This window comes from Musca domestica, unplaced genomic scaffold, assembly GCF_030504385.1.
Source record: "Musca domestica strain aabys unplaced genomic scaffold, Musca_domestica.polishedcontigs.V.1.1 1, whole genome shotgun sequence".
Classification (NCBI taxonomy): domain Eukaryota; kingdom Metazoa; phylum Arthropoda; class Insecta; order Diptera; family Muscidae; genus Musca; species Musca domestica.
The window spans coordinates 14,360,218-14,374,047 of NW_026712114.1; the positions used below are offsets into that span (position 1 = coordinate 14,360,218).

At 36.2% G+C, this 13,830-nt stretch overlaps 1 protein-coding gene across 5 annotated transcripts in view; it reads left to right on the forward strand.

The window, feature by feature from the left end:
* Window positions 1-13,830, forward strand: part of LOC101891802 (uncharacterized) — a 475,789-nt gene that overhangs the window by 276,884 nt on the left and 185,075 nt on the right. For all 5 annotated transcript variants that reach the window (XM_059119400.1, XM_059119411.1, XM_059119404.1 and 2 more), the window contains exon 4: window positions 440-569. In XM_059119400.1, coding sequence (XP_058975383.1) covers window positions 440-569 — 130 coding nt within the window. The remainder of the gene's footprint in view (window positions 1-439; window positions 570-13,830) is intronic.

Sequence of the window (13,830 nt, forward strand, 5' to 3'; positions counted from 1 at the left end):
CTGTGGGCATTTTTGTTGTTTTTCTCTCTTTTTCTTGTTGTCCACTTTACTGAGAATTCATAAAAAGAAATTGAAAAGGAAGCCTTCCATGGACGCTGCTGACATTACTTTGGTTATGATTATTAAATTTTTTATCTTGTTTTATTAAATTCATGTCTTGCAATGACAAAGCACTGGCCACCAGGATGCCAAGGGCCAAAGTTAAAGGAGCAAGCAAACAGCAATAAATGCTAGTTTATAAGTATATCACCTTTGGCATTGTACTACACCTAGTCATAATCAGTAATGAAATAAAACTAATATCCGCTGCCTTTTTCCACAAAGTTTCAGATCCTTACATCCTTCTCTCCTTCCTTGCCTTGCTTTAATTTCTGTTTACCGATTTATTATCAATTTGATTTCTTATTATTATGTTTTCTCTTCTCTCTTTTTTTTACAGTTCCTGCACGTCTGGTCTGGGCAGCAGTGGGCAAAAGTGTCGATTTGCCGTGCGATCTAACACCGCCAGCGCACGATTCTGTAAAACTATTGCTGTGGTTCAAGGATACAACAGGAATTCCACTCTACACGTAAGTTGTGACAAAATCATAACTGTTTTTTTTTTCTTTCTTAAAAAAATGAAATTATATATTGTAAGCTAGCAACCGGTCTTGCCATACTTATGTTCGATTTATGTTACTGCCAGAGCAAAGTTGTCTTCGTTTTTTTTTTGTGTGCCTTTGGTTTCTATCTCAGTTTCGCTTCGACTTTTGCCTTGTGGGCAATGCTTGACTATTTTTATTGTTAATGCCTTCATAATCGTAAATGTAATAAATTTTAAAAGGAAATTGATTTTTCACTAGCCGCTATGGCGTTGTCGAGTTCCAGGCAATTCCCACTACCGCTAGCTGGGAAATGTTGTGAAAAGCTGTTTGAGATGGGCCAGCACAAGAACCCCCCACACATACCCACATTTTCACTTAAATGTGTTTAAAGTTTATACCTTAGTCCTTTTACACCAAACTCCCTGTATACTTATATCCTTTTTAATGTCGAGAATGGCAAACTATATTTACGTGGTTTCTAACATCTACTTAAGAATCATTCGTGTTGTCTGCGGTAAATGTTGGCTACTGGCAATGCCAGTTAATCAACAGGACAGTGGGTAGGCAAGGATGTGAAATTTTGTATCATAAATAAGATTTAAAAATAATAATGGGGAAATCTGATTTGGTATAGTGACATAATCAAAATGAAAAGTCTCGTTTGTATCTCAGAACTTAAAAATAGTCCAAGATAATGCAGAAAAAATTTTGCTTTTGTAACTTTGTGTTTATTGGAAAAAATATTATTAAAATCATTTATAGCACTGAAAGTCCTTACTGGAAAAAATTCTCTTTTATGACCATGAAAGTCCTTGAAAACTATTCTTCGCAGTAATGGCCCTGAAAGTCCTTTGTATAATATTCTTAACATTTGCCACTTTATGATCCTGAAAGTCCATTAAATGTATTTTTAAAATTCGCCACATTATGGTTCTGGATGTCCATGAAAACTTTTCTTACAATTCACCACTTTATTGCTCTGAAAGTCCATGAACATATTATTAAAATTCACCAATTTATGGAGCTGAATGCCCTTGAAAAATATTTTAAAAATCCACGCCTTTTGGGCCACCAAAAGTTCTGGAAGGAATATTTGAAAAATATATGACTTTCTGGCACCAATTATCTTGGTCTCTCGGGCCACCAACAATTCTTGAAGGAATTTTTTAAAAATATACGACTTTGTGGCTCCGATAGTTCTGGCCTCTCGGGCCACCAAGCGTCCTGAAAGGAATATTTTAAAATTCCACGACTTTCGAGCCACCAAAAGTCCTGGATGGAATATTTTAAAAATCAAGGACTTTGTGGCTCAAATTGTCCTATAAAATATTTTAAAAATCTACGACTTTGTGGCTCCAATTGTCCTAAAAAAATATTTTAAAAATCTACGACTTTGTGGCTCCAATTGTCCTAAAAAAATATTCAAAAAATCCACGCCTGTCATTAAATGGTCATTGTAAAAGTATTTTAAAAATCCACGCCTTTCGGGCTAGCAAAAGTCCTGGAAAAAAGTATTTTAAAAATCCACTCCTTCGTGGCTCTTATTGTCCTGGAAAAAAAACGTTTAAATGGTCATTGAAAAAATATTTTAAAAATCCACTTTCAGGCTAGCGAAAGTCCTGGAAAAAAGTATTTTAAAAATCCACTCTTTCGTGGTTCTTATTGTCCTGGAAAAAAAAAACGTTTGAATGATCATTGAAAAAATATTTTAAAAATCCACTCTTTCGTGGTTCTTATTGTCCTGGAAAAAAACGTTTGAATGATCATTGAAAAAATATTTTAAAAATCCACGCCTTTCGGGCTTGCAAAAGTCCTGGAAAAAAGTATTTTAAAAATCCACTCCTTCGTGGCTCTTATTGTCCTGGAAAATAAACGTTTAAATGGTCATTGAAAAAATATTTTAAAAATCCACGCCTTTCAGGCTAGCAAAAGTCCTGGAAAAAAGTATTTTAAAAATCCACTCCTTCGTGGCTCTTATTGTCCTGGAAAAACAACATTTAAATGGTCATTGAAAAAATATTTTAAAAATCCACGCCTTTCGGGCTAGCAAAACTCCTGCAAAAAAGTATTTTAAAAATCCACTCCTTCGTGGCTCTTATTGTCCTGAAAAAAAAAAAAAAAAAAAAAAAAAAACATTTAAATGGTCATTGAAAAAATATTTAAAAAAATTACGCCTTTGTGGCTCTAATAGTCCTGGAAAAAAACATTTAAATGGTCATTGAAAAAATATTTTAAAAAATTACGCCTTTGTGGCTCTAATAGTCCTGGAAAAAACATTTAAATGGTCATTTAAAAAATATTTTAAAAATCCACACCTTTGTGGCTTTAATTGTCCTGGAAAAAACGTTTAAAAAGTCCTTGAAAAAATATCTTAAAAATCCACTCCTTTGTGGCTCAAACAGTCCTGGGAAAAATACTTAAAACGACCTGGAAAATACTTAACAGGACCTGAAAAAAATTTTAAAAATCCACGCCTTTTTTGGCTCTAATAGTCCTGGAAAGTATTTTAGAAATCCCCATTCTGACAGCTTTTAAAGTCCTAGCAAAAATATTCTTAAAATCCTCGTGGTTATAATAGCCCTGGCAAAATATTCCTCAAATCCACATTGTTTGTAATAGTTCATCCCTCCCGCTTTCTTTTCACACCCATGCATCTTCACCCATCTGGAAACCATTTAATCCTCTGTCGACAAATGGCACTGTTAAACACTTCAAAAAGATTTAGAATCTCTTAGTCTAATTTAAATAGTTCATCCGTTGTATTTATTTTTAGCACACCTGTCACTGTACAGCTAAGAAGCCCAGCAGGTGTACTCCGGGATGTCTACTGCAATTCGATAGATACGTGCACGCCTAACATGCCACCACCCACAATGGTAGCTACCTTCCACTTCAACCAAACTTTTGCAATAATTGGTGGTGGCGGTGTGTGTGTGTGCGCGCCAGTTTCTTCGCCTTCCATCCTTGCAATTTTTGCCGTATTCCCTTTTCCCCATTGTCGTTTACCTCATGTTGTTTTCGGATTACGTGAATTCCATTTTCGACAGCAAAAAAACCCAGCTACTTTTCATCGTCCATGTTGACAATTTGTACTGAAGACTCTTTTGCGGATTTACTCGGTTTGTGGCCAGTTTTAGAGAGAATGCTTTGTTGTCCATCGTTTGTGAAAGTTCCTTTTTTTGGTTTTTCATTCCTGCCATGGTCTAACTTCATTGACTGGCTAACTTTGGCAACAGTGTTGGCTGTTCACTCCTTGCCACGGTTACTTTCTTACTGGGATTTACTTTCGTGTTTTCGTCTTGAATTTATTACATTTTGTGGCTTAAGGCAATCGACGTGGTAGTAGTCGTCGTTGTCGTCGTCATCATCGTTTTGGCTATTATCGAAGATTTTGCTAGCTAGCCAACCAGCCAGCAATCAAATCTGTTTCTTATCGTATCGTTACTGTTCCATGTCCTGCGATATCCTTTTGCAAACTTATTACAAATTTATTATTTTCTTTTCCACTACAACGACAACAACTTGTGTTGCTGTAAATTATGTTTGATAATTGCTGGGGAACGAAAGTAAGATATATTCGCCCGAAGGGAAACTTCCGTTTTCCTGATGTTTGTAAACGGAAATTGCATCATAACTAGGTCGAAAAGGCCACAACGTATTTCTGTAGGTTAAGCTACAGGTGTTGCGTTTAGAGTTGGATGTATGTGTGTGTGCATCTTATAAGTGATGTCGTTTATTAAATATAATATCGTCTGCGATTTCTTCATATATGCGCCATTTGAAAAGACTTTGGTCCACCGAAGACATTTCGATATGAAAAACCGTTATGAGAGTCCTTAGACAGGTATGAGTAAAAGCTCTATGATTGTAGCTATATAATAATTTCAGACCCAGCAAGGCTTATACAGGGTGAGATGAAAAAACTGCAATCAACTTAAGACTGCTGTCATTTCGAAGCCACTCGTCCGACAACTGTTAAAATTCTTCCAGTGACAGCTCATTATGTTGTTTACACGCGTACAAAAGCATTTTGGTTAGAATTTTCCGAAAAAAAAAGTTTTATCGTGATGGAACTCAAGCGTGATAGTGTGATTTCTTTATATTTGGCTCGAAAACAACAAGTGGCTTTCGTTAGAGCACTCCAGCATTTAAATGTGAATAAATCTTTTGTGTCTCGTACCATCGCTCGTTACCGTGATACTGGTAGCGTAGCCCGACGTCAAGGAAATGGACGGAAGAAAACAGCAACATCCGCAGAAATGGTTCGAAACGTAAAGAAGCGACTTGATCGAAACCCGCGTCTCGGTGGCCGAAAAGTGGCTCGTGAGCTGAACATATCGCAATATGCCATTCGGCAAATATGGAAAACTGAGATCGGGGTAAAGCCATTGAAATTCCAAAAAATACCAGAACTTACACCGCAACAGAAAGAAAATAGACTCAAAAGAGCTAAAGAGTTGTTTCGCTTGGCCGAAAGTGGTGAACTGCCGAATTTGGTTTTCGCACTCAGCACGCGCCACTCAAGAATTGTTAGAAAATGAGGTTGCTCGCTTCATTTCCAGAGCACAATGGCCACCAAAAATCTCTGTATACCAATCCGTTGGAGAATTTTGGAAAGCAAGGTTGGCACTAAGAAATACCAAAAGGTCGACCACCTCAAGCAAGCGCTTCGCCGGGAATGGGCCTAAATACCGCAGAGCAACATTCGGGCAGCGTGGGACGGTTTCATTGGCCATTTGAAGGCCATATTTCGTGCCAAAGGTGACCAATTCGAACACATCTAAGCTTAGTCTAAAATTTGATGCTATTTCCGACATTTTTTACTTTTATTCATTAAAATTAAAAAAAAAATAAAAGTTATGGCGTTTGACTTTGTTGGAGTTTTTTTTTTTTTTTTTTATCTCATATCCCTGTATATTCTTGATCAGTATAAAATTCTGTGTCGATTTAGCGATGTCCATCCGTCTGTGGAAATCACTCTAGCTTCCGAAAGAAATGAAGTAGGTTGTTACAATTTTACTTAACTGTATATAATGTCTGCCGGATTTTTGGTATTGAAAAACGGCCATGTAGGTCCACGTTTTGGTATAGCCCCCATATAATGGTTCCTCCCTATTTTCGGTATTCCGGCGATTAAAAGACATTATTCAATGCTTCAATTTTGGTATTTGAAGTTCGTAATTGATATTACAGCCTATGACAGAAACTTGTCTGTGCAGGTCCATATCTTCAAATAGCCCTCATATAAGTGTACCTCCCGATATCCGGTACTTTGATTATTTTAGCGACATTTTTCAACGAAATTTTTTCAAATTTGGTATTTGAGGTTCGTAATGGATACCACAGCCTAAAACAGAAAATTGTGTGTGCGGGTCTACATCTTCGTATAGCCCCCTTATAATGGTACCTCCCTATATTCGGTATTTTGATGATTTTAGCTACATTATTCAATGATTTTTTTTCAAGTTTCGCATTTGAATATTGTAATGGCTTATGACAAAAGTTGCGTATGTAGGACCACGTCGTCGTATAGACCCTAATATAACGGCTACATTTGGTATTTTTAAAATTTCAATAGAATTTTTAACGGATTTTATTTTTTGAAAATTTCCAAATTCGTTCCAAATGGTAGGGGGAAGATCGGCCCGGCCGAACCTACAGCTTTTTTACTTGTTGTACTTTTCGCACGTTTTAACTTTACACACAAAGTGTGAGCTTAATTCCAAATTTTAGATTTCTAGTCCTCTTTGTTCGCTAAATATCATGACACGATATTTTGTACTCTTGGTACTTTATAAGTTGAGTTTCCAAAATCTCGTCCTCATTTAGCGGATCTTTTTTACAACACACAATTTTGTCGGTTTCGTATTTTCACATTAGAAAAATTGCCAACCCCAGCCGTTCAGCACTTTCAAAAGCATTGTCCGAATTTAACTTTCTATATAAACCAGTTTTATTTCCGATTAATCCCAAGAAGAGAATTTTGTGAAGAAATGAAGGATACTGCTATGGGTTACAAAGTAGTGTGCAGCCTCCCATTACCAATTTTCATGTGGCCCATTTTTTCTGTCCTCAGGCCATTTTAGGTCCTTGACTTTTTGTGCTGAAACAGTTTGTTGTTGCCTCTGCCCTTTTCACAATACCGGCAAACGTTTCGTGACACAATTTGTTGTGTTACCGTTACAGTTATCTTTGTGATATTTATGGGCAAATGCGATTTATGTTGAAGTTTTTATTTCACCTTTGTTATGGACTTATGATATATGGCGACAAAACACGTACCTGTTGTCGCCCGAGTTTTTAACTGCCAAACTGCTAAAAGTGGCAACATGTTGTTGGACGTTTGAGTGTTGTTACGGTGTTTCCGCAAGTTGCATGCGACGACTGATACGACAACGTGGCTCATTAAAACTGCAAAAAAAAAAAAACACACAGAAACAGAAACTTTATTTAATTAACGGCTATTAGCAAAAAGGTAGTTATTTGGAATTTAAACACTTGATATGAAGAGCAAAACAGAGAGGGGAAAAGAGACACGTTCATGTATTTTCCAACCTCCAGGAACCTGGTGCAAATTAATTTCCCACCTCTTTGCGGGTAAGGTGGCTGGTGTGGGTGGGGCCATGTGATGTGTGTGGGCCTGGAAACGACTTTATGGCCCCTAGACCACTGAGTGAGTTGTGGCAGGCGTTCTTTTAGGCCATGGAATATTAAAAACATTTAACAGCCAATATTTGCTCTCATGTTTGAAAGGAGTAGCACGGCCAAAAAACGCCAACTTTACGTGTCGCTGTTTTTACCCGGGCAAACTTGCCATCAACGAGCTGCATACATATTGGTGTGCGCTGCATTTTTTTAAATTTCATTTTGGCAATTGCCGCTAAATGAAATGGATAAGACCCAGTAATTGTTGCTGCTGTTGTTGCAAATATATGTGTTTGTGCATTTTTTGGGTGGTTTTGTTACCAGTTTGGTTTTGGAAACATTAGCAGTTTAATAATATGCTGCCATAAGAAAAACACGACATAAACATTAATTTGCAAAAGAGCAACAAGGACACGAGAGAACGGCAAGAGTGAACCGTGAAAAACAAAAAATAAAGAGAATATATGAGTATACAAAAAAGTGGGAACTGAAAACAGAAAACCAAACCCCCAACTAAACTGAAGGAGGAGTTAAACAACGTTCAAGTGTTTATCATCAAAACTGCTGCAACGATACAAATTGCTGTAATTTATTGTTGAAAACACGCACGCCAACAAAAAAGCAGGACACTAACCGCCACTACTAGCGCGTGGCGATGTTAATATTTATGTTTCATTTGTTTTCTCTGTTTCATTTTTTTTCTGGTGTGTTAGCGATAAAGATAAAAAGGTTTTAAAATGAGCGATATATTTTAACATAAAAAAATGTTATTTATTGATCGCGGATATTAAGGATAAGGTGGCAGAATTTCCAGCATAAACCATCTTAATGTAATGTGAAAAAACCTACATTTTCATTATAAGTAGGTTGAAAATAATGGGTTATTTCACAAAAAAGTGCAAAGGAAAATACCCTATCCTATACACAATACCAAGTAAGGTAATGGCAGCACAATTACATACCCCCTTGTATTGCCAGTAAACTAGAAATTTGTAAGCGATTCCTATAAAATTCACAGAGCAAAATAATTTACCTTTATTTTACCAAATAGTGAGCAAGGGCGACAAAGCAAAAATTTGGTAGGCGTGTGTGTGTCGCCCTTTAAAATTACCAGTAATAGAAACCACATGCTCAACGCATTACCAATATTCGAAAAAAACGACAACTACCTACCTGGCTTACCCATGCATAACCAGTAAGCAAAAAATAATTAGTTTTTCCCATAAAAGTTATAATACCAAGTAATGAGTAACGACAGCTCAGAGTGAGCATGTCCGAATACTAAACTTAAGGCCGTTGGGTGGAATCTCCACGACAGAAAAAAAAATAAGAAAATAAGAAGGGACAATTAATATTTGTATCAGTGTCTGAGTGAAATCCGATTCGAAACTGAAAATTGTGTGTGCGAGTCTACATCTTCGTATAGCCCTCTTATAATTGTACCTCCCTATATTCGGAATTTTGATGATTTTAGCTACATTATTCAATGATTTTTTTTCAAGTTTCGCATTTGAATATTGTAATGGCTTATGACAAAAGTTCCGTATGGAGGTCCACGTCGTCGTATAGACCCTAATATAATGGCACCATTTGGTATTTTTAAGATTTTAACAGAATTTTTAACGGATTTTATTTTTTGAAAATTTCCAAATTCGTTCCAAATGGTAGAGGGTATTCAAAGATCAGACGAACCTACAGCTTTTTTACTTGTTGTACTTTTCGCACGTTTTAAGACTAAAAAATGAAATTTTACACAAATCACTTGTTTGACCCAAGGACGTACGCTATTGAAATTGGAGATAATCGGTCAAAATTTAAATATAGCTCCCATATATACATTCGTCCGATCTGCTTTTATTGTGCACCAAACGTGTAATATCAGCCCAAATAGTATGAAATTTTGCACATACAACCAAATTAGCCCAAATTTGATCGGAATCGGTTCAGATATAACTACAGCTCCCATATATATTGTTCATACGATTTGTTATTTTTGTCCTCCGTAATATACACGCTGTAACAATTATATTTGGAGTATTATATCAAATACAGCTCAGTAATACCTTCGCTTAATTTTATCGGAATCGGTTCAGATTTGGACATAGTTCCCATATATCTTCGCCCGGTTTGTTTTTATTGTGCACCAAACGGGTAATATTAGCCCGAATGGGATGGCATTTGGCAATTATGACCAAATTGAGTCTAGAAACAAGTATGTCACATATGGTGAAAATCGGTTCAGATATAGCGATAGCTCCCATATATAGTTCCTCCGTTTTGTTATATTTGTTCTCACACATCTGTAATATGCACCCCTAAACAACGATATTCAAGGAAATATTTCAAATTCAGCTCAGAAATACCATTGCCGAATTATATCGAGATCGGTTCAGATTTGGGTATAGCTCCCATATACATCATTCTCAGATTTCAAGTTAATTGTGCACCAAATGGTGAGAAAAAAAACTGCAACAAAGCCAAATGCTATAATTTTTACATTTTTTTATACCCTCCACCATACTATGGAGGGTATATTAACTTTGTCATTCCGTTTGTAACTCCTCGAAATACTCATACCCAACCCAACAAAGTATATATATTCTTGATCAGCGTAAAATTCTAAGTCGATTTAGCGATGTCCGTCTGTCTGTCTGTCTGTCCGTCTGTCTGCGTGATTACAACGCTATCTTTCGAATGAATTGAGATAGGTGGCTAAAATTTTGCACACATGTTTATTTTTCCAGTAGGCAGGTTAAGTTCGTAAATGGGCCATGAAGGTCCACGTTTTCATATAGCCCCCATATAACGGTACCTCCCTATATTCGGTATTTTGATGATTTTAGCGACATTATTCACGGGAATTGTTTCAAATTTGGTATTTGAAGTTCAAAATGGATACTACACCCTACGACGGAAAATTATCCGTGCAGGTCCACGTCTTGGTATAGCCCCCATATAACGGTACCTCCCGATATTCGGTATTTTGATGATTTTAGCGACATTATTCACGGGAATTGTTTCAAATTTGGTATTTGAAGTTCAAAATGGATACTACACCCTAAGACAGAAAATTGTCTGTGCAGGTCCACGTCTTCATATAGCCCCCATATAACGGTACCTCCCTATATTCGGTATTTTGATGATTTTAGCGACATTATTCATCGGAATTGTTTTAAAATTGGCATTTGAAGTTCGTTATGGGAACTACAGTCTGTGGCAGAAAATTGTCTGTGCGGGTTCAGGTCTTCGTATAGCCCCCATATAACGGTACCTCCCTATATTCGGTATTTTGATGATTTTAGCGACATTATTCACCGGAATTGTTTTAAAATTGGTATTTGAAGTTCGTTATGGGAACTACAGTCTGTGACAGAAAATTGTCTGTGCGGGTCCAGGTCTTTGCACAGCTCCTTACATACGATATTTTGATGATTTTAGCTACATTATTTACCGTTTATTTCAAGTTTCGAATTTGAATATGGTAGTGGCTTATGACAAACAATGCCTATGTATGTCCACGTCGTATAGACCCCAAAATAACGGCTATATTCGGCATTTTTAAAATTTTAACAGAATTTTTTAAGGATTTTATTTTTTGAAAATTTCCAAATTCGTTGCAAATGGTGGAGGGTATTAAAAGTTCGGCCCGGCCGAACTTACTGCTTTTTAACTGGTTTATTTTATTGAATGAAAGCGTGCCCAAAACTTTAATATACCCTACAGAATATTTTTGCGATAATATTTAGCATTTATTCTGATGCCACGGTCTAATAATTCGAGCGGCCCACACCCACACCATGGCCGGCGCTTGTGTTCTGGTGGCCAACCGAAGGTTCACATTTTCAGCTGACATCTTTGGCAAGTAAACACGATCATTTTGTTTGTTTACAAACTGCAGGACAACGAATGTTTTCTCATCGGAGAAAACCAAATTCGGCAGTTCACAACTTTCGGCCAAGCGAATCAACTCTTTAACTCTTTTGAGTCTATTTTCTTTCTGTTGCGATGTAAGTTCTTGCAATTTTTGGAATTTCAATGGCCGAGCTCATTTTTCAATATTTGCTGAATGAAATATTGCGATATGTTCAGCTCACGAGCCATTTTTCGGCCACTGCGACGAGGGCTTCGATCAAGTCGCTTCTTTACTTTTCGAACCATTTCTCTGCTGATGTTGCTGTTTTCTTCCGCACACTTCCTTGACGTCGGGCTACGCTACCAGTATGACGGTAACGAGCGATGATACGAGACAGAAAAGATTTATTCACAATTAAATGCTGGAGTGCTCTAACAATAGCCACTTATGGTTTTCCAGCCAAATATAATTAAATCACATTATCACGCTGGAATTCCATCCCAAATAATTTTTTTTCTGAAAAATTATCACAATAATGCTTTTGAACGCTTGTAAACAATATAATGAGCTGTCACTGGAAAAATTCAACAGCTGTCGGATATGTAGCTTAGAAATGGCAGCAGTCTGAATTTGATTGCGGGTTTTCCACATATTTTCCTCAGTCAACAGTTTAACTGTATAGAGGACATATTTGCGGTCATTCTGGGGACATTCTGTATATGAAAAAAAAAAAAAAAAACATTTCGAGGTTTTCTAGGCACAGAAGGCCTTCACGATGTCACCATATTGAGAAGACATTCAAAAGTACTAATTAAATTTGAAAAGGACTTTCCAGAGGTCTTCTATATACAATGAACTTTCTTTACATATAACTCCGTATCGAGGTCCGCTTTATACAGAAGATGTTCTGCTTTTCTGTACATATAGAACCTGTTAGTGGTATTTATCCTCAGAAGTTTTTTTCAAATATATGTGCTTAGAAAATCTTCCATAGTTCCCTTCCCTAAGGGCCCTTCCCTAAACTGATAATATTTACATCATATTTTCCAAAAATCTTCTATCCGTAGGAGATCTTCTAATAGAGGGGAAAAATTTGTTTAGTATAGAATTCGCTTTAGCGGTTTTTGCTATAGGGATAATCCTACGGAGGGGTTTACTCAAAATAGCTCTTTAAGGTTATTTATGGACATGGAGTGGTCTTCTTTAGACTACATGTACTTAAGAAGCCTCCTTCAATATTTGACCTTAATGTATTCTGAATGACTTTTACACAAAAAAAAAAAAACTTTCGCGATATCTTCTACAAGTAGAAGTTATTTCTAAAAATAACTTTTCAAATCGGCGACATTAGTTCTTTTTATTTACCCTCTTTTGTTTTCCTAATTTTTAACTCACACAACAAAAATCAGTTCATTGTGTTAGTTTTCCATTTAATGGCAAATACTGTTTAAATTATACTTGAATTTATAATTAGTATCATTTTTTGCACTTAACATTTTGAACCAGAAAAAAATTCACCGTAACTATGAACGACTAGGTGGCGGCAGTAAGTAAGGGTATTTTCAAATGATTAAAACACATTCACACTCACAATTCTAATATTAGAACGAGTAGTAAACAATTATTTAAATGTCGTTTAAATTTGAAGGTGTAATTAATGAAATCGGAAAATTGAATCATTGGAAATAGAAGGTGAATTTAAAAACAGGAAGGAATGGATATATATATATATATATATATATATATATATATATATATATATATATATATATATATATATATATATATATATATATATATATATATATAAATAAATGAATAAAATCCGGTAAAAATTCGGTTATAATCTTAAAAATATCGAATGTAGCCGTTATATTAGGGTCTATACGACGATGTGGACCTTCATAGGCAACTTTGGTCATAAGCTATTACAATATTCAAATGCGAAACTTGAAGAAATATGTGTATAATGTAGCTAAAATCATCAAAGTACCGAATATCGGGAGGTGGCGTTATATGGGGGCTATACGAAGGCGTGGACATGCACAGACAATTTTCTGTCATAGACGGAAGAATCCATTACGAATTTCAAATACCAAATTTGAAACAATTTCAGTCCACAATGTCGCTAAAATCATCGAAGTACCGAATATCGGGAGGTGGCGTTATATGGGGGCTATACGAAGGCGTGGACCTGCACAGACAATATTCTGTCATAGACTGCAGAATCCATTACGTATTTCAAATTCCAACTTTGAAACAATTCCGGTGAATAATATCTCTAAAATCATCAAAATACCGAATATCGGGAGGTGGCATTATATGGGGGCTATACGAGGGCGTGGCCCTGCAAGGACAATTTTCTGTCGTAGGCTGTAGTATTCATGGCGAACTTCAAATACCAAATTTAAAACAATTCCTGTGAGAAATGTTGCTTAAATCACCAAAATACCGAAAATAGGGAGGTACCATTATATGGAGGCTATACCAAAACGTGGACCTACATGGCCCATTTTCAATACCAAAAGTCCTGCAGACATAATATACATTTTAGTAAAATTATTATCAACCTACTTCATTTTGTTTGGAAGCTAGAGTGATTTCCACAGACGGATAGAATCGAATCGATCGTAGGTATATAAAAATCGGATCCGACCTCGGTAAAATTCGTAAGAGTTATTTTTGAGCTGTGTCCAATGTCATTGTTGTGGAGTGCATATTACGGATGTGTGGGACTTAAAACCAAAT